We start from the raw sequence: 18,561 nt of genomic DNA, 5'->3' as shown, positions 1-18,561 counted from the left end.
ACTCTGCATTTTTGTTCGGTGCAGGGGCTTCCACGCCTGTGCTGTGTGAGGCGAGATAGTAACTTCTCAGCCTTGCCGGCCCTGCATCGCCTGCCACTGTGCCAGCGGTGGGCACGGCCGTGTGCCTGTGCCTGTGGCGTTCACAGAAACGGGCTTCGAGTCAGACCTGGCCCGTGGTCTGCAGTTCATCACTGTAGCTTCAGAGGGTTGTGTGTTTGGGTTGCTTGGGGGCAGTCGCACCTGGTATGTGTGAGGTCCCTGGGCCTGTAGGGCCTGGAACTTCTCTCCCGGCACCCATCGTGCCGCTTAGGACCCCTGGGGGCCTGCATGCAGCTGGTTCTGACCAAGTCTAGGTTGTCGGGCCCGGGCTGCAGACCCGGCCTCGCTCTTTCTGTGCAGGCCCTGAAGCACGTGAGGGCGCATCCAGGTTAACTGCATCTCGCCATCTCTGCAGTGAAGTACCTGGGCCTGCTGGCCATGTCCAAGATCCTGAGAACACACCCCAAGTCTGTGCAGGCCCATAAGGACCTCGTCCTACAGTGTCTGGATGACAAGGACGAGTCCATCCGCCTACGGGCTCTCGACCTCCTGTACGGAATGGTGTGTGCCCCGCCCCAGGCCTGCGTGCCCTGCCCCAGCTTGGTCTGGTCCCTCCCTCAGCAGCCCCCTTCTCCTCACCCCCCACCCCCCAGGTATCCAAGAAGAACTTGGTGGAGATTGTCAAGAAGCTGATGAGCCATGTGGACAAGGCCGAGGGCACGACCTACCGCGACGAGCTGCTCACGAAGATCATCGACATCTGTAGCCAGTGCAACTACCAGCACATCACCAACTTCCAGTGGTCCGTGCCCCACAGCCCGGGGGGGCGGGGGCTGGCGCCAGGGGCACTCCTCAAGGGCTCCCTTCTGCAGGTACATCAGCGTCCTGGTGGAGCTGACCCGGCTGGAGGGCACCCGCCACGGCCACCTCATCGCTGCGCAAATGCTGGACGTGGCCATCCGTGTCAAGGCCATCCGCAAGTTTGCAGTGTCGCAGATGTCTGCGCTGCTCGACAGCGCCCATCTGGTGGCCAGCAGCACCCAGCGCAATGGCATCTGCGAGGTGCTCTATGCAGCCGCCTGGATCTGCGGGGAGTTCTCCGAGTGAGTCGTGCAAGTGGTGCTAGGGGCCACCTGTGCTCCCTGGAGCGAGAGGGGTGCCAGCAGACCTGTGTCCCAGGTTCCCTGGCGGTCGCCCCAGTCTCTCCTTCCTGGGGCTTTCTCTCTGCTGAAAGAGCTGCTTTAAAAGCACACGTTTTCCACCGAGAGAACAAGCAAGAAGGTGGTCACAGTGTGGCCCAGGATGGCTGTGTCGTAACCCAAGTCTTCTCTTTTCCTTGCCTATTGCAGCCAGGGAAGCTCCATCACTCTAATTGTGCTGTCAGTTTGGTTTTGCTTGCTCTTCATCATTTGTTTCCTACGGGTACTTTGTGATTGTTCCTTTGTCTAACTTCCTTAGAGTTCTCTTCCTTCTCTTCTGGATGGGGGGAGTGTGTGCACGTGACCCCTGTAGCGGGGCGCCCGCAGGGCTGGCAGCCACAGGGGTGGCATGCTCATCAGGCCCTCCCTGTCTGCAGGCACCTGCAGGAACCCCATCAGACCCTCGAGGCCATGCTGCGGCCCAAAGTCACTACCCTGCCCGGCCACATCCAGGCCGTGTATGTGCAGAATGTAGTCAAGCTGTACGCGTCCATCCTGCAGCAGAAGGAGCAGGCCGCGGAGCCAGAGGCGGCCCAGGAAGTCACGCAGCTCATGGTGGACCGGCTGCCCCAGTTTGTACAGAGTGCGGACCTGGAGGTCCAGGAGCGGGTCAGTGTTTCTCCGGGGGCTCCCATCTCTGGAAGAGCCCACACATTGTGCTTGTGTCTTCCCAACGGCGGCCAGCTTTGCCTTTTCCCAAGGGCAAGGTGCAGAACTCTTTTCCAGGGCTCCGCCTCAGCCTGGGGATGTGAGCAGGCCTGGGCCCCCGTGGTCGGGGAGGCTGTGGGTAGTGGTCCGCAGGTAGAGGCCAGGGAGGGGGTGGGTGGCGAGAGGATGAACAAGTGGGAGACGCTCTGACAGTGCGTCATTGGTCTTTGGGGGAAGCATCTAGTTGGCAGCAGGTTTCTGGGTGGGAGTTCAGGGTGGCAGTGTAGGCATCCACGGCCAGGCCGCTTCTGATGGCCTGTGGGCTACATGGGGCTTGTGGTTACCCAAACTGCACGTCAGCATTGAATGCCACTCAGGTCCAGGTGCGCTGTGGTTGAGGGCAGCGGCAGGACATGAGCCCAGCTGGTGGCCATGGTCCCCATGCATCCATCTGGGAGCCACACTCCAGCAGAATCCCAAGTCAGAGCCTACAGAGGACCAGCCGCTGTGAGGCGCCCAGGTGTCTCCTGGAAGGAGGCGCTGCAGGTCACTTGGGGCCTCACAGGCCTGTTCAAGGGCTTTTCTTGGACAGCCGTGCTCTATGCTCGTGACGCTGTTTCATCTGTGGGCCTGTTTCACTCTTCAGCCTCTTGCAGACTGACACGGAGGCTGGGGCTGGTTTCTTCCTCGGCGCATGCTTCCACGAAGCCCATGGCTTCTCCGAGCTTTCCAGACATTCTCAGTACAGCTCAGGCAAGGGGCAGCCATGCTCACTTTCCCTGGGCTGGGCATCCACAAGGTCTGAGCGTTAGCTGTGGCTCTCAGTGGCCTTCAGGGCCAGTTCTCTCTGACCCTTTGTGACTCCTCTGTGGTCCCCTCAGGCGTCCTGCATATTGCAGCTAGTCAAACACATCCAGAAGCTTCAGGCTAAGGACGTGCCAGTGGCTGAAGAAGTGAGTGCCCTTTTCGCTGGGGAGCTTAACCCAGTGGCTCCCAAGGCACAGAAGAAAGTTCCAGTTCCTGAAGGGTGAGCTGCACAGCCCATCAGAGGGTGTGGGCCAGGGTGGCAGGAGGGAACTACAGCAGGGCGTTCACTGGTGTCTCTGTCCCAGTGGCCGGGAAGTGGATGGAGGCAGCCCTTGCCTGTAAACTTCGGGGCCCTGTGAGCCTGCACAGGATCCTCAGGACACAGGGATCATGAGGGCCAGCCCTGCGCCGGGCGCCCCTAGACGAACTAGGATGGCTGTGATTTCAAGTAGTGGCCTAGTCTTCATGTCATTGTTTTCAAGAGGACGGGGTGTTCCTGATGCACATGCTGCTTTGAGTGTCCAGGGCCGGGCGCACAGCCTGGAGCTGCCTTGTGACCTCACTGTCTTGTAGCCTAGACCTGGATGCTTGGATCAATGAGCCACCCTCAGACAGTGAGTCTGAGGACGAGAAGCCCAAGGCCATCTTCCACGATGAGGAGCAGCGCCAGGCCAAGCAGCGGCAGCCTGAGGCGGATGAGGAGGAGCTGGCCCGGGTGAGCACTGACCCATGGAGGCAGGGGTTCATTCGCAGGGGCAGATGGCCTCACTCAGAGCACAAGTGACTACACAGTCGTATTGTTCTCTGGGCAGCACTGAGCTACCTTCTGAAGACTGGTTGGGGTTTGTTGAAATGGGTAGTAGCGTCTCTTGAGGCCAGAGCTCCTCAGAGAGGCATGGGGGCTTTGCTCCTTTTCTCTTGAGTGCAGGATTTACAACATGCGATGTGGAGATGGCCTGGAAAAGAACAAAGATACTGCGGCCCCCCCAGCTCCCCACCGCACCATGTCTGGCTCCTTTCTTTCTGAAATAAGGGGTCCCTCCAGGAGCCCCTCCTCTCCTCATGACCTGTCCTGCCCTTGGCCCACCCCTCTGCAAGCTGAACCTTTAGGCAATGTGATCTGATTCCTAGCTCAGCTCTTCTTTGGAGCTGAGTGGCCTCAAATAGCTCACCCAGCCTCTCTGAACTCCTATCCTTGAAACAGAGCTGGTCATCTCCACCTCCTGAGCTCCTTCCTGACCTCAATCCTCCTGCTGTGGTCTTCCTATTGGCTAAGGGCCAACAGTAAAGTTCTGTGGCTTCCCAGGCCTGCCTGGGGCCGGGAACAAGGAGGTAGCCCATGCCCAGAAGGGAGGGGATGTGTTCCACCTGTATGTAGTTACTGACATGTGTCTTGACTCCTGTCCCTGCAGCGTCGAGAAGCCCGGAAGCAGGAACAGGCCAACAACCCATTCTACATCAAAAGTTCCCCGTCCCCCCAGAAGGTAAGGCTGGTTCCAAGTCGTCCTGGTAAACATTTCCTCCTCCACAGCCTCATAAGAGCCCCGTCCCCACTCAGAAAGACAGCAGGGGTATCCTCTGCAGGGTGGCATTTTACTGTCACAGTAGATCCATGTGACCCAACTGCCAGGTGGGTCCTGCCTATGACACCGAGTGAAGGCAGCGTTTAGATCTTAACGCAGGGGATCCCTGGGTGGCGCAGTGGTTTGGTGCCTGCCTTTGGCCCAGGGCGCGATCCTGGAGATCCGGGATCGAATCCCAGGTCGGGCTCCCGGTGCATGGAGCCTGCTTTTCCCTCTGCTTGTGTCTCTGCCTCTCTCTCTCTCTCTGTGACTATCATAGATAAATAAAAATTAAAAAAAAAATAGATCATAACGCAGGTGGTACCCACTGCCTTCGTCCACATCCTTCCCCCGCTGGGTGCCCCCCAGGTAGACCTGGCTGCACATGAGTCTCTTGGTTCCTCCTTTGGGATTGCCAGGTAACCTCGTGACTCTGCTCAGCCTTCTCAGGGGCCACAGATGGCCCCCACCACTCCTGCAACATCTGGCTTTCTGACTCTGGCCATCCTGGTGGGCGCTAAGTACTTGTTAGGTACAGGCCTTATATCTGGCTTGGGCTCATTTACATATACAGGCCAGTCTCCCAGTCTAGCCAGCCATTCTCCCCACCATGCCCTATTGGAGCCACAAGGCCCCAGGCTGTCTGCCTCTTTTGTGCTAGGCTGCAGCCCCTGCTCAGGCATCCCTGTCTGTCCCACCTGTTCTGTCCAGTAATGCCCTGATGCTTACTTCTCCAGCGGTACCAGGACGTGCCTGGGGTGGAGCATATACCTGTGGTGCAGATAGACCTCTCGGTGCCCCTGAAGGTGCCAGGCAAGTGTTTGCATGGGCAGCATAAGCCCGCCCCAGGAGTTCCCATCAGTGAGGGCAGTGGGAGCTGAGTTCAGGTCCCAGATGCTGTCATGGGCCAACCTTGAAAGTCTCCAGCTTGGCATGCTAGCTCTCTGCTGCACCCCATGCTGCCTCCTTGGCTGGGGCAGGTCCCAGCTTGGGGGCTGGACAGGAGGCACAAGTCAAGGACCCAAGTGTCTTTGCACTGTTGCCACCTCATTTTTTTCCCCAAGCCCTAGCTCCCCACGTGTCCCTGCTGCCCTGGGCCGGCACGTCAGCATTCTGAAAGCCTCTGCCTCCAGGCAGCCAGAGGGGTGGTGCCTACACGATTCCTCACCTCTCTCCAGCACAGACCACAGAGGGCTGTGGGGCCCCCTTCCTGCTGAGTCTGTGGGGGCCACCTGCCCCCACCTGGCTATCAGGGCAGCGGCCAAGCACCGGGTCATGTGCACACCCGCAGGGATGCCCATGTCGGACCAGTACGTGAAGCTAGAGGAGGAGCGGAGGCACCGCCAGAGGCTGGAGAGGGACAAGAAGAGAAAGAAGAAGAAGGACAAGGACAAGAAGGGCAAGCCTCGGCGCCACGGCTCCCTGCACACAGAGAGCGATGATGACCTAGCCCCAGCGCAGCAGGTGGACATCGTCACCGAGGAGATGCCTGAGGTCAGCCCGTTGGGCCTTCCCGTCCTCCCACTTCTGCTTCTTCTATGGCCCAGGGAGGCTTGCAGCCAGCACTCGCTGTGCACCAGGCTGTAGAGCAGGGTCTTGAGCTGTGAGCCGGAGACCCTGGTGCATCCTGACCTCACTGTCTGCTCCAGATGAGCTCCCCTCGTGGGTGTGGGCCTCGCTGTCCATTTCTGAGAAGGGCGTGAGGGGCTCCACGGACCCACCAGGCTCAGGACTGGGCAGACTGGATGGTTTTCCTTTCTTCCCTCAGAACGCTCTCCCTAGTGACGAGGACGACAAAGACCCCAACGACCCCTACAGGGCCCTGGACATCGACCTGGACAAGTAAGTGGGGGCAGCCCGGGGCTGCCCGTGTTCGCCAAGTCCCCGTGTTCTCCAAGTCCCCGTCTCCACACTCTGTGACCCACCCACCCTGCCCCCAGGCCCCTAGCTGACAGCGAGAAGCTGCCTGTCCAGAAACACAGGAACGCGGAGACCTCCAAGTCTCCTGAGAAGGAGGACGTCCCCGTCGTGGAAAAGAAGGTCAAGAAGCCCAAGAAGAAAGATAAGAAGCACAGAGAGAAGGAGCGAGAGAAGAAGGAGAAGGGGAAGGAGGCGAGGGTGGAGAAGGAGGTAGGTGGGCCCCACGACTCCCCATGCTGAGCTGCACGTCCCTCCATGTCTGCACATGTGGTCCACCCGTGTGGTCACACCAGGGGAAGGGTTGCGGGTTTAGAGAAGTATCTGTGGGTCATGCTGCTTTCTCACGGCCTGGCGTTGGGACACCTTGGGCTGCTTGTTCTCCTGGCGGTGATAGAAGCACCTCCGCGGCCTCCAGACCTGGCATTTTGGTCAGCTCCCTGTGTGTTGGGATCCCATGGAGCTGAGGCCGCCCTGTCTGGTCGGGGTTGACCCCTGCCATGCTCTGCAGCCTGTTCTGCTGTATAAGCCAAAGGCCTGTCTTCCTGTGGTTTCAGGGTGAGGACTTGGATTTCTGGCTGTCCACCACGCCGCTGCCTGCTGCAGCCCCGGCCCCGGTAAGAGCCCAGGGGGCAGCTGTGATGCATGTGCCTCTCCGAGGCATCCAGGGACACCTCCTCTGGCTCTGCCCTCCGTAGGGCTGTGTGGGCGTGGGGCACCCCTGCACAGATTTGGGCCAACCTGGTCCCTTGCCTGAAGTCTGGCGCAGTCAGTGGCTGCAGGAGCAGCCTCCAGAGCTCCAGCCTGGCTCAGGCCTCTGCCAGCTGCCTGCGCTTTCTGGCGGCCATGCACACATGCTGACCAAATGCCTGGTGTGCTGACGCAGATGGGGTCAAGATGCGGTGGGGGGTGGAGGACACCCCAGCCTGGGCCCTGGCTTCCCCCTCGAGCCCCAGCACCCGGCTCCCTGCAGGAAGAGCCTGGAGTGAATGCCGTCATCGCTGCCCCCAAGGAAGAGGATGAGGAACCCCAGAGAGAGGAGCAGGGTGACGAGGAAGATGATGAGGACAATGAGCGGGACCCTGGGAAGGTGAGGATGCCTACCCTGGGTGTCCTGAGTGGACTGTGGGGAGAGTTGCTGCCTGACTACGATGCGTGGAGGTCCTTCAGGGAGGCATCCTGTTGCTGTGCTTCTGGGCTTTTAGTTTTCATGATAGCGCTGGTATCACTCACATGCTGTGAAATTTATCTTTTTAAGGTATGTGATTCAGTGCCGTAGAGTATATTCACAGGGTTGTGCAGCCGTTCTTTCTAGAACATTCTATTAGCCCAAAGGAAACCCCATCTCCATAAGTTGTCGCCCCCACGAGCCCTGTCCCCGTCTATGGAGAAGCCTGTTCTGGACATCTCACATATGTGGACTCACACACCTTGGGGCCTTCTGTGTCTAGTTCCCTCCTGGGGCGGCATGTGGGGGCCCTCGCTCGTCTATGTGCGTACCCACTGAGGTTTCCGCCTTTCATTTGTTGGGAATTGTGCCGCTGTGAATATGTGTTCTCATCTGTCTTGGGAGCACAGTGAGGACCTGGTGTCGGGTGTCCTGCTGGCCTCCCCGGGGGTGTAACCTGTAGGCAGGGACTGTCTCACTGAGCAGTGGGTCCCAGGTCCTCGCCCCTTCCCCAGGAACCTGGGGCCTGCCGCTCTGTCCGCTCCGTCACATGTGCTCCTTAGCGCAACCCACTGATCCACGCCTCAGCCCCCGTGACACATGGGAGCGTGGCCTGAGAGCCGCAGCGTGTGCCGTTCCTCAGGGGCCCCACCGGTGGGAGGAGATTGAGAGCTGACCGTGACCTATGTGTTTTGTTCCAGAAATCTTCCAAGCATAAGAAGAAGAAGCACAAGAAGGAGAAGGAGGAGAAATCTAAAGACAAGAAGAAATCCAAGAAGAAAAAGCCTCCCGGCGACGAGGCAGCAGAGCCTGTCGAGAACGGCGCGCTTGATGAGGAGCCCCTCCCGGTGAGGGGTACTTCACTCGCCTCCCGAGGGGCCCCCGCAGCCCGCCAAGGCCTCGACACAGGGAGACACCCGAGTCTAGGAGCCGCGGCAGTGGGGCCTCTGGGCGCGGGGTTGTGGGGGAGCCCCGGGGGCTCTGGGCGTCAGGGAGGTGGCGCTGCCATGTGGCTGGAGTCCCTGAGGTACAGGCTCGTGTGGTCTAGGACGCAGGGGTGCACTTGCCCCCTGGTTTTTTCAGTCCCAGTGTTTCCCACCTGGAGCGCTCCGCAGGTCGCGACAGGCCCTGTCCTGTGGGCAGCCGCTGCCCTCAGGTTCTCGCTGGCCAAAGCTCAGTGTTTCTCTTTGTTTCCAGCCCATGTCCAGCTACTGTCTCCTGGCCGAGAATTCCTACGTTAAAATGGTGAGTAGTATGGGTATTTGAGGGTGCCAGGGCCCGGGGTAGGCTCTGCGGTCCTTTCTCTGCGAGGAGAGGGCAGTGGGGTGTTGGGGACAGTGGACCCTCCCAGGGCTCCTGCTTCTAGAGCTTCCCTCAGTGGAGCCTTTCTGGGGGGAGAGGCGCATGTGGGTATTTCCTGCTGCATGGGACCGCGATGTGGGTGGGCCGGGATTGGCGTGATGGCTGGCCTCCGCCAGGGACAGGACAGGGGCAGCTTGAACCATGGGCGGCACAGGAATAGAGTTCTTGCGTAGGGATTCGGGTACTTTCCCTTCTCAGAGGCGGTCCGCCTTTGCACGAGTGTCACTGGTACTCCCGAGCCCCTTGTGTGGGGCCAGGCTAACCCCGACCTCGCCCTGCAGACGTACGACATCCAGGGCAACCTGCAGAAGGACAGCCAGGTCACCGTGTCCGTCGTTTTGGAGAATCAGAGCAGCAGCTTTTTGAAGAACATGGAGCTCAATGTGCTGGATTCACTCAACACCAAGCTGGCCCGGCCAGAGGGCTCCTCCGTCCATGACGGTGTCCCGGTGCCTTTCCAGTTGCCCCCAGGTGTGCAGGCCACGGGCAGGACGTCAAGGGCTGGGGGGAGGTCGGAGGCTCCTGCTGCACCCTCTCTGCTCGGTCCTGGGACACCCCCCGTCCTGTCACCTGGTGTCCCTTGGGCTGAGCCCAGCTTTCTGACCAGCGTGGGCTCACGTCACTGCCACCTGCCAGGGTGCCAGGCAACAGCCAGGCACCGCCCCATGCCACACTCAGGCCCCCACTCTTCCTCCCCTCCCCAGGCATCTCCAACGAGGCCCAGTTTGTGTTCACCATCCAGAGCATCGTCATGGCCCAGAAGCTCAAGGGGACCCTGTCCTTCATCGCCAAGGTACCAGGGCTTGAGGTGATGGTGGAAGCCCACAGGATGGCCCCTGCCTCCTGCTCACTCTCTGCTCCTGCTCCCGCAGAATGACGAAGGCTCCACCCACGAGAAGCTGGACTTCAAGCTGCACTTCAGCTGTACCTCGTACTTGGTCACAACGCCGTGCTACAGGTGTGCGGCCACACACACCCCTTACGTTCACACTCTGTGCCGTGAGCCGGCAAACGTCCTCAGACCTCAGGCATGAGAATGTAGGGCGTGTGATTGCCCCAGGTCAGCTTGGACCTGGTGGCACGGACAGCAGATGCTGGCTCTCGCAGTGCCGGAGGCTGGCCGGCCGTGATTGGGTGTCGGCAGGGCTGGGTCCTCTCCGTGGCATGTAGATCCTGCCTTACCACACGGTCTTAACCTGTGCGTGGGTTTGTGCCTCGACCTGCTCTTTTTAGGGCACTGGTTGTATTCCATTAGGGCCCTGTCTCAAAATACAGTCAAATTCTGAGGTCCAAGGGTCAGGATTCAGCACAGGCATTGTGTTGGGGGCATGGGATAGCCCATGGCATCTCAGGGACCCTCAGAGACCTCAAGCTGCAGGTGCCACCCAGGGGCGGGGCTGGGAAGCCTGCCTGTTGTCAGCCTCTCTGCCCCATGTCCTTCCCGCAGTGACGCCTTTGCCAAGTTGCTGGAGTCTGGGGACCTGAGCATGAGCTCAATCAAAGTCGATGGCATTAGTATGTCCTTCCAGAACCTTCTGGCAAAGATCTGTTTTCATCACCATTTTTCTGGTAAGAGGTGGGACGTGGCTTGTACGCCTGTGGGGTTGCCCCTCTGCCCCCTGCGGCCCAGCTCCAGCCTCACCGCGCGCCCTCCGTTGCAGTGGTGGAGAGAGTGGACTCGTGCGCCTCCATGTACAGCCGCTCCATCCAGGGCCACCACGTCTGCCTCCTGGTGAAGAAGGTGAGCCCCGGCCCACACAGGCACCCCTCGGCCCCACCACCACGCTGCCAGAGCCAGCCCTTGCCCTCCGGGCCCTGACGGTTGTTGGGTTCCAGCGTGTGGCTGAGGGCCAGTGAGCCTGTGTTTGGGGCACTCGCAGCCTCCTCGGCAGAGTTGGGCGTGTGCCCCCTCCTGTGGCTCCTGGGAGACACTGTGCGTAGGGCCGGTGCTTGCTTGCTCCTTTCCTCGGGCGGCTGGGGGCGGTGCCGGTCCTCTCACCAGGTTTACCTGCGTCCTCTCAGGTGAACCCGGGGTCATGTGCTCTCCACCTGAGCTGGCAGATCCACGTGGGTAGAGTCCTTGGTTCTCTTCTTCACCATCAGCGGGTCTGTGGTGGTGTCTTCCCTCGGTCCTGCGTTGGCAACGTGTGTTCCAGTTTTTCTTGGTCTTCCTGGCTGCGGGTTTATCAGCTGCGTGTTTTTCTTAGCTGTGTTTCTGGGGGCGCCTGGATGGACCTCCGACGGTCGAGCTCAGCTCAGGTGTCTATCTCAGGGTCACGAGATCAAGCCCCACGCTGGGCTCCACACTAGGTATGGAGCCTACTTCAAAACAAATGAAACTACCTTTGTAGAAGTTTTGCTGTTTTTGAGCAATACAGATTGTTTTCTTTTTTTCCTTTTTGTTTACTCTTTTATATGGTGGTTTAGGTGGAAGCTGAGACTCTGCTCTTCTCATGTAGAGATTAGTGCTGTCCGTTTCCCTCAAAGTAGCACTTTAGCTGAACCCCACAAATTTTTATAGGTTCTGTTTTCGTATTTCTATACATTTCATGACATTTTCTGATGTCTGCTTCCAGTTGTGTGACCCACAGGTTCCTTAGACCTGTGGTGTTTAGTTTTCCAGCATTTCGATGTTTTTCTACTCCTGATTTCTAGCTTGACGCCACCCTGGTTGGAGGATGTGCTGCTTCTGATTTTGGGTCTTTGAAAGTATGGAGATTTGTGTTCTGGCCGCAGACGTGGTCACCTGTGGCGGGTGGTGCTCCGTGGGTGCGTGGAGGGTCAGGGTTAGGGTTAGGATCAGTCCGTCGCTGTCACTGGGCCCTGCATGGCGATGGTCTCCATTCCTCTGGGCCCTTGCAGGCAGTCTCGCTGGCTCTGTGGGTCTGTTGGCGGATGCGTTGACTGAGCGTCACGGCATCTTGACCCACAAATGTCTCTCTTCCCATTGGGGTTTTGTCTGCTGTCAAGTCCTTTATCCAAAAAGCCAGTCTTGCTGTCTGGTGATTGGTGTCGACGTGGCGTTCCTTACCTTCGAGCCTGACTTTACCATGCTGGCGGGAGTGCTCTCGGGTGCAGTCCATGGGGCCATGTGTCCTCATGGCTGGGTGTGGTTAGACCACGCTAGGGGTTCCTCCTCCTTTCTTCTCCATCTGTGCTTACCGTTCACCTCTGCCCTCCCTCTCCTGTGTCTTGGGCTCAGCATTTGCCCCCCACCAGCCCCTCAGCCTCCTTTCGTGGGACCTGCTATCAGGGATCACAGGACAGCTGCTGGAGACCCTCAGCCCCAGTGATCACCACAACCATCTGCACCTGCCTCCTGGTGGCTCTTCTAGAACAGGCCTGTGGCTCAAGATCCTGTCCCCAGGACTAGTTTTGGTGGGTGCGTTAGCCTGGACAGACCTTTCTCTAGGTGCTTTAAAATCACACCGATTTCAGTTGATCTCAGGGTCATGAGTTTGAGCCCTGCGTTAGGGGTAGAGATGACTTAAAATTTTTTTTAAAAAAAAAGTCTAGGGCAGCCTGGGTGGCTCAGTGTTTTAGCGCCACCTTAGGACCAGGGCGTGATCCTGGAGACCTGGGATCGAGTCCCAGGTCTGGCTCCCTGCATGAAGCCTGCTTCTCCCTCTGCCTGTGTCTCTGCCCACCATCCCCTTCCCTCTTTCTCTCTCTCATGAATAAAATAAAATCTTAAAAAAAAAAAGTCCTTTCTTGGCACTGGGTTATTCACGTCCCTGTGGTACCCCAACAACAGGGACGTGTGTTCGCATTCTTAGAGTGTCTGCGGCCCGCCTCCCCGCCCCTACCCTCTGTCTGTCCAGGTGAGGCTGTCCTTTGGCCCGGGTTCCCAGATTGTCTTCTCTGTTGTGGCCGTCTGCCATCAGTCTCACCCAGCGCATGTTCCGTGTTGAGGATGACGTGTTCACATCTAGAACTTCCATGGAGGAGGTGGTTCTTGAGATCTTACATTTCTTTGCTGAGGTGTGCTGTTTCCCTGTTTCAGTGACATTCGGGTATCCTCAGAGTAGGCTTGTGGGCCTGTGCCAGATGGCCCCACAGCTGCCTCATGCTGGCCTGGCCGTGGTCGTCTTTCCTGCTGAGCTGAGCTGGGCTTTCCCGGGTCTTTGGATGCTGAGTCACTCGGGGCTGTGTTCATGCTGTGGAGGGCGTGCGCACAGGCTTCATAGCCTCTCTCCTGCATGTCGGGGCTGCTGCGTGTGGGCTCAGCCCCAGGCTGGCCCGGCCATGATCCCGTGGTGCATGTGCTCGTTAGGGCAACATCTACACATCCCAGTGCTGGGGAACCAACCCGGTGGCTCACAGACTGCTTTCCCCACGGTCCTCCCCGGGACCTTCGAGGCTCTGGATGCTCCTCCCGAGGTCCCCCAGCGAGGATGCGGGTTTTTGGCATAATTCCCACGGTCTGCTGAGGCCCCGCGCAGTGCTGGATAGGGGTTCTCCAGTTCGAGGGTCGGGCCGCCTCACGTGCCTCGCTGTTTCCAGGCAGACACGCATCTGACCCGGGACCCCTCCCTCATTTAATTCTCTGAGCACAGAAGGCGGCCTCATGAAAAACTAAAAGGATGAACATACTGTCACGAGGCAATATCTTTGTGTTGTATTTCAAAATTCCATGGTGGTTTTCCCTCTTCCAGGGGGAGAAGTCCGTATCAGTCGACGGGAAATGCAGCGACTCAACGCTGCTGAGCAACTTGCTGGAGGAGATGAAAGCCACGCTGGCCAAGTGCTGAGCCCAGCCTGCGGCCTCGCCGGGACAGGGCACCCAGTGTTGACGTGGCGAGGTGACATGTTGCGTTGATGTATCCTGTCGTTGTTTTTACTTTGACTCTTTGCACTCTCTTTGGCAAGAAACCCGGATGCAGTCCCCACCGGCGGGGGCTCCAGTAGCTAGGCCGGCTGCCTGAGGAGCAGGCCTCACCGCCATCCAGGCCACGGGCGCTCGGTGGCTGGTGCAGGGCGGCGTGTCCTGCTTCTGTGAGGCCATCCGAGTCCCACGAGGCCCCCGGATACCCTGCCTGGGGGCTCCTGCTCACCACAGAGACACTCCCTCCGCCCTCTCCGCTGTGGCCAGAGGGTCGTGCAGGCTGCTGTCTGTTGTGTTCTCTGCGTCCTACTCGCGTGTTCGTGTGTCAGACGGGGGCTGCCACCTGCCATGGAAGTCCAGTCACCATCCCTGACGGAGCACAACCTGCACCCTTTGGTTTACAGTTTTTTCCTGTTCAGTGAGATGTGTCTCCGTCAGCATTGTTTGGTGAGTGGTGGGACTGTTGGGGATTCCAAGTCCTTCCTGTTGCTCAACGCTCCACAGGGTTGGTTCCACGTCGTGCCCGCAGCTGCTGGGAAGGCTCACTCCTGGGGTGGCCCCGGCCCCTGGAATGCACCCCACGGAGGGGGCATGGGGACCCCAGGCCACGCCCATGAGATGCACTTCCTCAGAGGTGATGGTCTTCAACGACGTCATGACTTCCTTCTGACGAACACTGTCACTTTAGCATGTAGAGTAATCTATTACAGAATCCTGTGCGGTGATTCTAGAACCTCAAAATTGTATGATGTGTTATATAAGAATTGATTTGCTATCGACATTCCCAGATAAAGGAGAGAGACATATCACGCTGCTGTAATGATTTTGTGTCAAGATGATCCAATAAACTTGTAAAACAGATGTTTATCTGTTGGATGTCCTGCCCATGCCAGTGTGTGGGGACTGCCTCACAGTCCTTGAGCAGCCCTGTTCCCTCCTTCCCCGGGTGGTGGTGGTGAGGTCATCCCCACAGCGTCCAGGCACCTGAGCTTGGCCAGTGTGGCAAGGAGTCGCCTGAGCCCACCCGTGGGGCTCTGGAAGGCCCACCAGCAATGCACAGTGGGCATGCCCTACCTTCCCTTCCCAGGGGACCCCACTAGGAGGGGCTTTGCGGGCGATGGTGGGAGGCAGGCCCTACTTGTTCTAATTTGCCACATTTCCGCTGGCTTTACTGACACGTGGACAAGAGACAATTCGAGACAAGTAACGCTGGGTGGGGAGATGGAAAGCTGGATGGCTCGTCGAGCTTGAATCCCACGCTGGAGAGTGCGGAGCCCAGACCCAGACAATCCCCGGCTTGGGGTCCCTCATGAGACCGGCCTTCGGCAGACCACCTTCCACCAGTGTCCCTGTTTGAGAATCACCCGCCCCAAACACCAGCCACAAGGCTTTCTCACTCTTCTCAGTGGAAAAAAGCCACGTGTCACATATTCAGGCCAGATCCCTTGCTGGCCTTCTCCTTCCTCCCCAGGGCCAGGAAAGGTAAGCCTGGAGGGGCACACCCCACAGTGACGCGGCAAGGGCTCTGCTGGCCCCACTAACCAGCCCTCACTCCCAACACCCATCCCCTCGGACGAGCACTTGGCCCAGGAGACTGTTCTGCACAGCTGCCAGGACGTCATTCTCAGGTGCCCTGTGCAACTTTCCTGACCTGCATGAACCCGCTGTGGCAGCCCTTCCAGGCACTAGGCTCCGTCCTGGTAGGACCCTAGTTCCCAAGTCCCTGCTCGTCTGTCTACATCATGCCATTTGCGGCCCATCTCTCTTAACCCACGTGGAGGGTTTGCAGAACACAGGTGGACTCCTGTGCTCCCATGGCTCAAGTTTAGTGCAATGGGGCCTGAACCCCAAGAGGCACGAAAGTTGGCCCTGGTTTGTACCAAACTGCGGCTCGCTGGGAGTCCTCAGGAGCACCCACCCGCTCCACAAGCTTGGTTCCGTGCAGAAAGTCTGCCCAGCTGTGTTCAGACGGATTGCGGTAAACAGGCACGGACATCTCTGGGGCCCCAGCCCCCGTTCCCTGGACAAGGATGCGCCGTGATGAGAAATGTGAGGGACATTTAATCATTGCATCTAATAGCTCTGTGACCCCGCCCGACAAAGCCACACACTGCTCCCGGCCCAGCCCCAGGCTCTGATGGGAGTGCAGGGGCTCGAGGCAGCGGCAGCCTGCTCCATGGGGTCAGGCTGGGACAGTCCAGCTGAGTCTGGCTCCACCTCAAGGCTAGGGCCGCTCTGGCAAACCCGGTGGTCATCAGTGCTGGGTCAGGCACTCGGAAGCATTTTCTAGAGTCAGGTTGGCCAAGTGTGGGGGCTCAAGACATGTGAAGCTTGGTGATATCAGACTGTTGGGGAGACATGGGTGCCCTCAGCCCTTCTGCACCCGCCTTGCCCCCCCGGCCCCCCAGCCCAGGGTCTTCGCTGGAGGCCTGGGGCACCGCAGACAAAACCCTCCAAGCTCAGTATGGAGGCCCTGTCCTGTTATCCCCTGGCCAGTACTGGGGTCACACCCAAGACTCCCACCACAAGCTGCAAAAGTGGGGGGCAGCCCTTGGGGAAATTGGCTATTGGGTTTTGATCTCTGGCTTAGGCTCAACCCTTCGGTATGGAGCCCCCCCCCCCCCCCCCCAGAGCCCACCCGGGGCCTCAGCCTGCTTCCCTCTGGGCCACTCACAAGGCTGGAGTGGTTCTGTGCATCGTCAGGAAGAGAAGCAGCTGATGTTTATTCATGAACTGATCACTTGGGTGTGGTTGCAGAGGTGACATCGGGGTTGTCCCAGGTGCACAGAGATCCCTGCCGGCTGTGGCTGCCCTGTCCCCAACTGTCCCTGTCTGTCCCCAACTGGGAGGCCCCCATTCCACCCCTTTCCTGACTGTCCCACATCCCTTTCAGAAGACCCAGCCAGGGTTTTGGGGAGGCAAAGGTAAGTGGGGTGCTTACCTTGTTTTGGTGTCCTGTCTGAAATACAGCACAGAGTCCCAGTTAGCCTCAAGCTTTAGGGCCTGTGGCCCCCTGGTCCCTCCACTGGGCCAGATCCATCATGGAGGGGCCCTCCCCAGCTCTGGCCACTGTCCTGCCCCCTGTGCAGCTGGGGTCCTGAGCACGGGGCCAGCCAGGGACTGCCTCCTGTGGCTGCCTTGGCACATACTCACCCACCAGGACTCACAAGCACACTGCCTCTGATAAAACTCACGTGGTTGGGGACAGGGGACTTACTTGTGCCACTTATTTCTACAACGACAGCAGGGTTGGAATCAGGTAACGCCAGGGTTGGAGGTCACGGTGCCCTCCCGGAGCCCAGCTGCCCCAACTCACATGTAAAGGAGGAGGCCCTGTACGGCTGTTTCCCACTGTGCTGACGACCTGCGGGCACACGGGCGTGGAGATGGGGAGGCCCCGGATCCAGAACCCAGGGCTCACGGACAGGCCCCCACTGCGCCCCCCCCCGGGGGGCTGGAAGGCCACAGAGGGTCAGAGGTGGGTCCCTGGCAAGCCCACCCCCACCCCAGCCTGAGCCCTACTCGCAGTTGTAGCCAAAGCAGACGACGTGTGAGTCAGTGCAGTTGATGCAGGAGATGGTTTCGTACTGGAAGATGCCTGCAACACAGGAGACGCAGCCCCGGGCTCCCCCGCCTCGGCCTCCAGGGCCGCCACCACCACTGGGTCCTCCGGGCTGCACAGGGGCTCACTCACCACAGTGACGCTGACAGTCAATGCGGCCTGTGGGGACAAGAGGACTGACCTGTCCCTAGCTCCTGCCCTCCCCAAGGCTCACCCCGGGTGGCCCAGCCAACTGCTGGGGCAGGGCGGCAGCACTACTCACGCAGGCCTCCAGGCCTGGGCAGGGGGAGGTGGCGGGGAGGTGGCAGGGAGGCGCGGGGTTTATCCAAGGGACCTTACCGCTGCCTACGGGATCGAAGGGGGACCCTGCCTCGGGGAGCTGCCCCTCCCCCCTCCGGTGCCCATGGGCTCATCCATGTCCCTCCAGCCCCAGCCTCCCAGGGACTCCTGAAATAATACGTGGCCCTCCCCCACCACGTACCCCCTCGGCCCTCCGTGCTCACTTTCGATGATGGCGTTCTGGATGAGATGCACCTGCTCCCGGAAGATGGCTCGCAGCTCGTTGGGAAAATATCCTGGTGGGGGTGGGCAGGTGGGCAGGAGGGAGGTCAGGCCGCGGCGGGCGGAGGGGGGCCGACCGATTCCCGCGCGTGGCGGCCGCCCCCTTACCGGGGAAATACATCTTCCCCTGGTACAGCTGGTCCATCTTCCCGTACACGGCGTCCGCCACTTGGTCCAGCTTCTCCCGGGCTGGGGGCGGGAGGGGGCGCAGGTGAGCGGCCGGGGGTCGGGGGCGGGGGCGGGGTGGGGGCGGGGCGGGGGCGCAGGTGAGCGGCCGGGGTCGGGGGCGGGGTGGGGGCGGGGCGGGGGCGCAGGTGAGCGGCCGGGGCCGGGGCGGGGTGGGGGCGGGGCGGGGGCGCAGGTGAGCGGCCGGGGTCGGGGGCGGGGTGGGGGCGGGGCGGGGGCGGGGCGGGGGCGCAGGTGAGCGGCCGGGGCCGGGGCGGGGTGGGGGCGGGGCGGGGGCGCAGGTGAGCGGCCGGGGCGGGGGCGGGGCCGGGGGCGGGGCGGGGAGGGGGCGCGCCCGGGCGGCCCTCACTGATCTCCGCGGGGATGGCCAGGTGCAGCTCCTTCAAGGTGTCCCGGCTCCAGTCGGCGAGCAGCGAGCCCGACACGGGGATGTCGCCCACCCACCAGGACTTGAGGTTCACGTGATGGCGGTAGAAGGAGAACTTCTCCGAGAAGTTGCCGTGGCAGTGCAGGCAGCCGCGGGCCAGCGCCGCGGTCAGGCCGAGCCACAGCAGCAGGGCCATGGCCCGCCCGCGCCCGCCGCCCGCCAACCGACGGCGCCCCCGCGCCCCGCCCCCGGCGCAGGCCCCGCCCCGCAACGGACAACCGCCGGCCCCGCCCACGCAGGCCCCGCCCCGCCCCGCAAGCTCCGCCCCCAGGCCGCGCCCCACGCATGCGCCCACGGC

The 18,561-nt window shown here is 60.4% G+C and overlaps 2 protein-coding genes across 3 annotated transcripts in view; one reads left to right on the top strand and one right to left on the bottom strand.

Annotated features, from left to right (window-relative positions):
* The window catches only part of AP3D1 (adaptor related protein complex 3 subunit delta 1), a 39,669-nt gene extending 25,281 nt beyond the window's left edge, over nucleotides 1-14,388 (top strand). Inside the window, exons 12-32 of one of the 2 annotated variants that reach the window (XM_041763320.1) lie at nucleotides 455-600; nucleotides 693-841; nucleotides 912-1,142; nucleotides 1,616-1,847; nucleotides 2,768-2,913; nucleotides 3,267-3,408; nucleotides 4,106-4,177; nucleotides 4,993-5,068; nucleotides 5,547-5,749; nucleotides 6,024-6,097; nucleotides 6,196-6,385; nucleotides 6,730-6,789; nucleotides 7,146-7,262; nucleotides 8,042-8,188; nucleotides 8,538-8,585; nucleotides 8,984-9,173; nucleotides 9,407-9,495; nucleotides 9,575-9,660; nucleotides 10,150-10,271; nucleotides 10,364-10,443; nucleotides 13,358-14,388. In XM_041763320.1, coding sequence (XP_041619254.1) covers nucleotides 455-600; nucleotides 693-841; nucleotides 912-1,142; nucleotides 1,616-1,847; nucleotides 2,768-2,913; nucleotides 3,267-3,408; nucleotides 4,106-4,177; nucleotides 4,993-5,068; nucleotides 5,547-5,749; nucleotides 6,024-6,097; nucleotides 6,196-6,385; nucleotides 6,730-6,789; nucleotides 7,146-7,262; nucleotides 8,042-8,188; nucleotides 8,538-8,585; nucleotides 8,984-9,173; nucleotides 9,407-9,495; nucleotides 9,575-9,660; nucleotides 10,150-10,271; nucleotides 10,364-10,443; nucleotides 13,358-13,453 — 2,696 coding nt within the window. In that variant the 3' untranslated portion in view covers nucleotides 13,454-14,388. Of the gene's footprint in view, nucleotides 1-454; nucleotides 601-692; nucleotides 842-911; nucleotides 1,143-1,615; nucleotides 1,848-2,767; nucleotides 2,914-3,266; nucleotides 3,409-4,105; nucleotides 4,178-4,992; nucleotides 5,069-5,546; nucleotides 5,750-6,023; nucleotides 6,098-6,195; nucleotides 6,386-6,729; nucleotides 6,790-7,145; nucleotides 7,263-8,041; nucleotides 8,196-8,537; nucleotides 8,586-8,983; nucleotides 9,174-9,406; nucleotides 9,496-9,574; nucleotides 9,661-10,149; nucleotides 10,272-10,363; nucleotides 10,444-13,357 lie in introns of those variants that run through there. The other variant, XM_041763321.1, reaches the window with a different exon arrangement.
* A 1,029-nt stretch (nucleotides 14,389-15,417) lies between these two features.
* IZUMO4 (IZUMO family member 4) lies at nucleotides 15,418-18,479 on the bottom strand. Its single transcript, XM_041763410.1, has 10 exons — nucleotides 18,186-18,479; nucleotides 17,759-17,839; nucleotides 17,593-17,664; nucleotides 17,222-17,248; nucleotides 17,050-17,125; nucleotides 16,844-16,891; nucleotides 16,745-16,759; nucleotides 16,469-16,486; nucleotides 16,202-16,216; nucleotides 15,418-15,872 (listed from the first exon to the last, which is right to left on the bottom strand). The coding sequence occupies exons 1-10, from the start codon at nucleotides 18,397-18,399 to the stop codon at nucleotides 15,782-15,784; spliced, it is 657 nt and encodes a 218-aa protein (XP_041619344.1). The 5' UTR covers nucleotides 18,400-18,479; the 3' UTR covers nucleotides 15,418-15,781.
* Nucleotides 18,480-18,561: the final 82 nt, after the last annotated feature.

This window comes from Vulpes lagopus, chromosome 7 (genome assembly GCF_018345385.1).
Source record: "Vulpes lagopus strain Blue_001 chromosome 7, ASM1834538v1, whole genome shotgun sequence".
In the NCBI taxonomy this organism is placed as follows: domain Eukaryota; kingdom Metazoa; phylum Chordata; class Mammalia; order Carnivora; family Canidae; genus Vulpes; species Vulpes lagopus.
The sequence above is the reverse complement of the archived record's forward strand: the minus strand, read 5'-3'. Positions and strand labels throughout refer to the sequence as shown.

What these genes read in the sequence shown, in the direction of transcription:
- IZUMO4 (XM_041763410.1), bottom strand. Translation starts at nt 18,399, where the DNA reads ATGGCCCTGCTGCTGTGGCTCGGCCTGACCGCGGCGCTGGCCCGCGGC. An exon ending in GGCCATCCCCGCGGAGATCA is followed by an intron (nt 17,840 to 18,185) that starts GTGAGGGCCGCC and finishes TCCCGCCCCCAG; the next exon opens with CCCGGGAGAAGCTGGACCAA. An exon ending in TGCTTTGGCTACAACTGCGA is followed by an intron (nt 16,892 to 17,049) that starts GTAGGGCTCAGG and finishes GTGTGCCCGCAG; the next exon opens with GTCGTCAGCACAGTGGGAAA.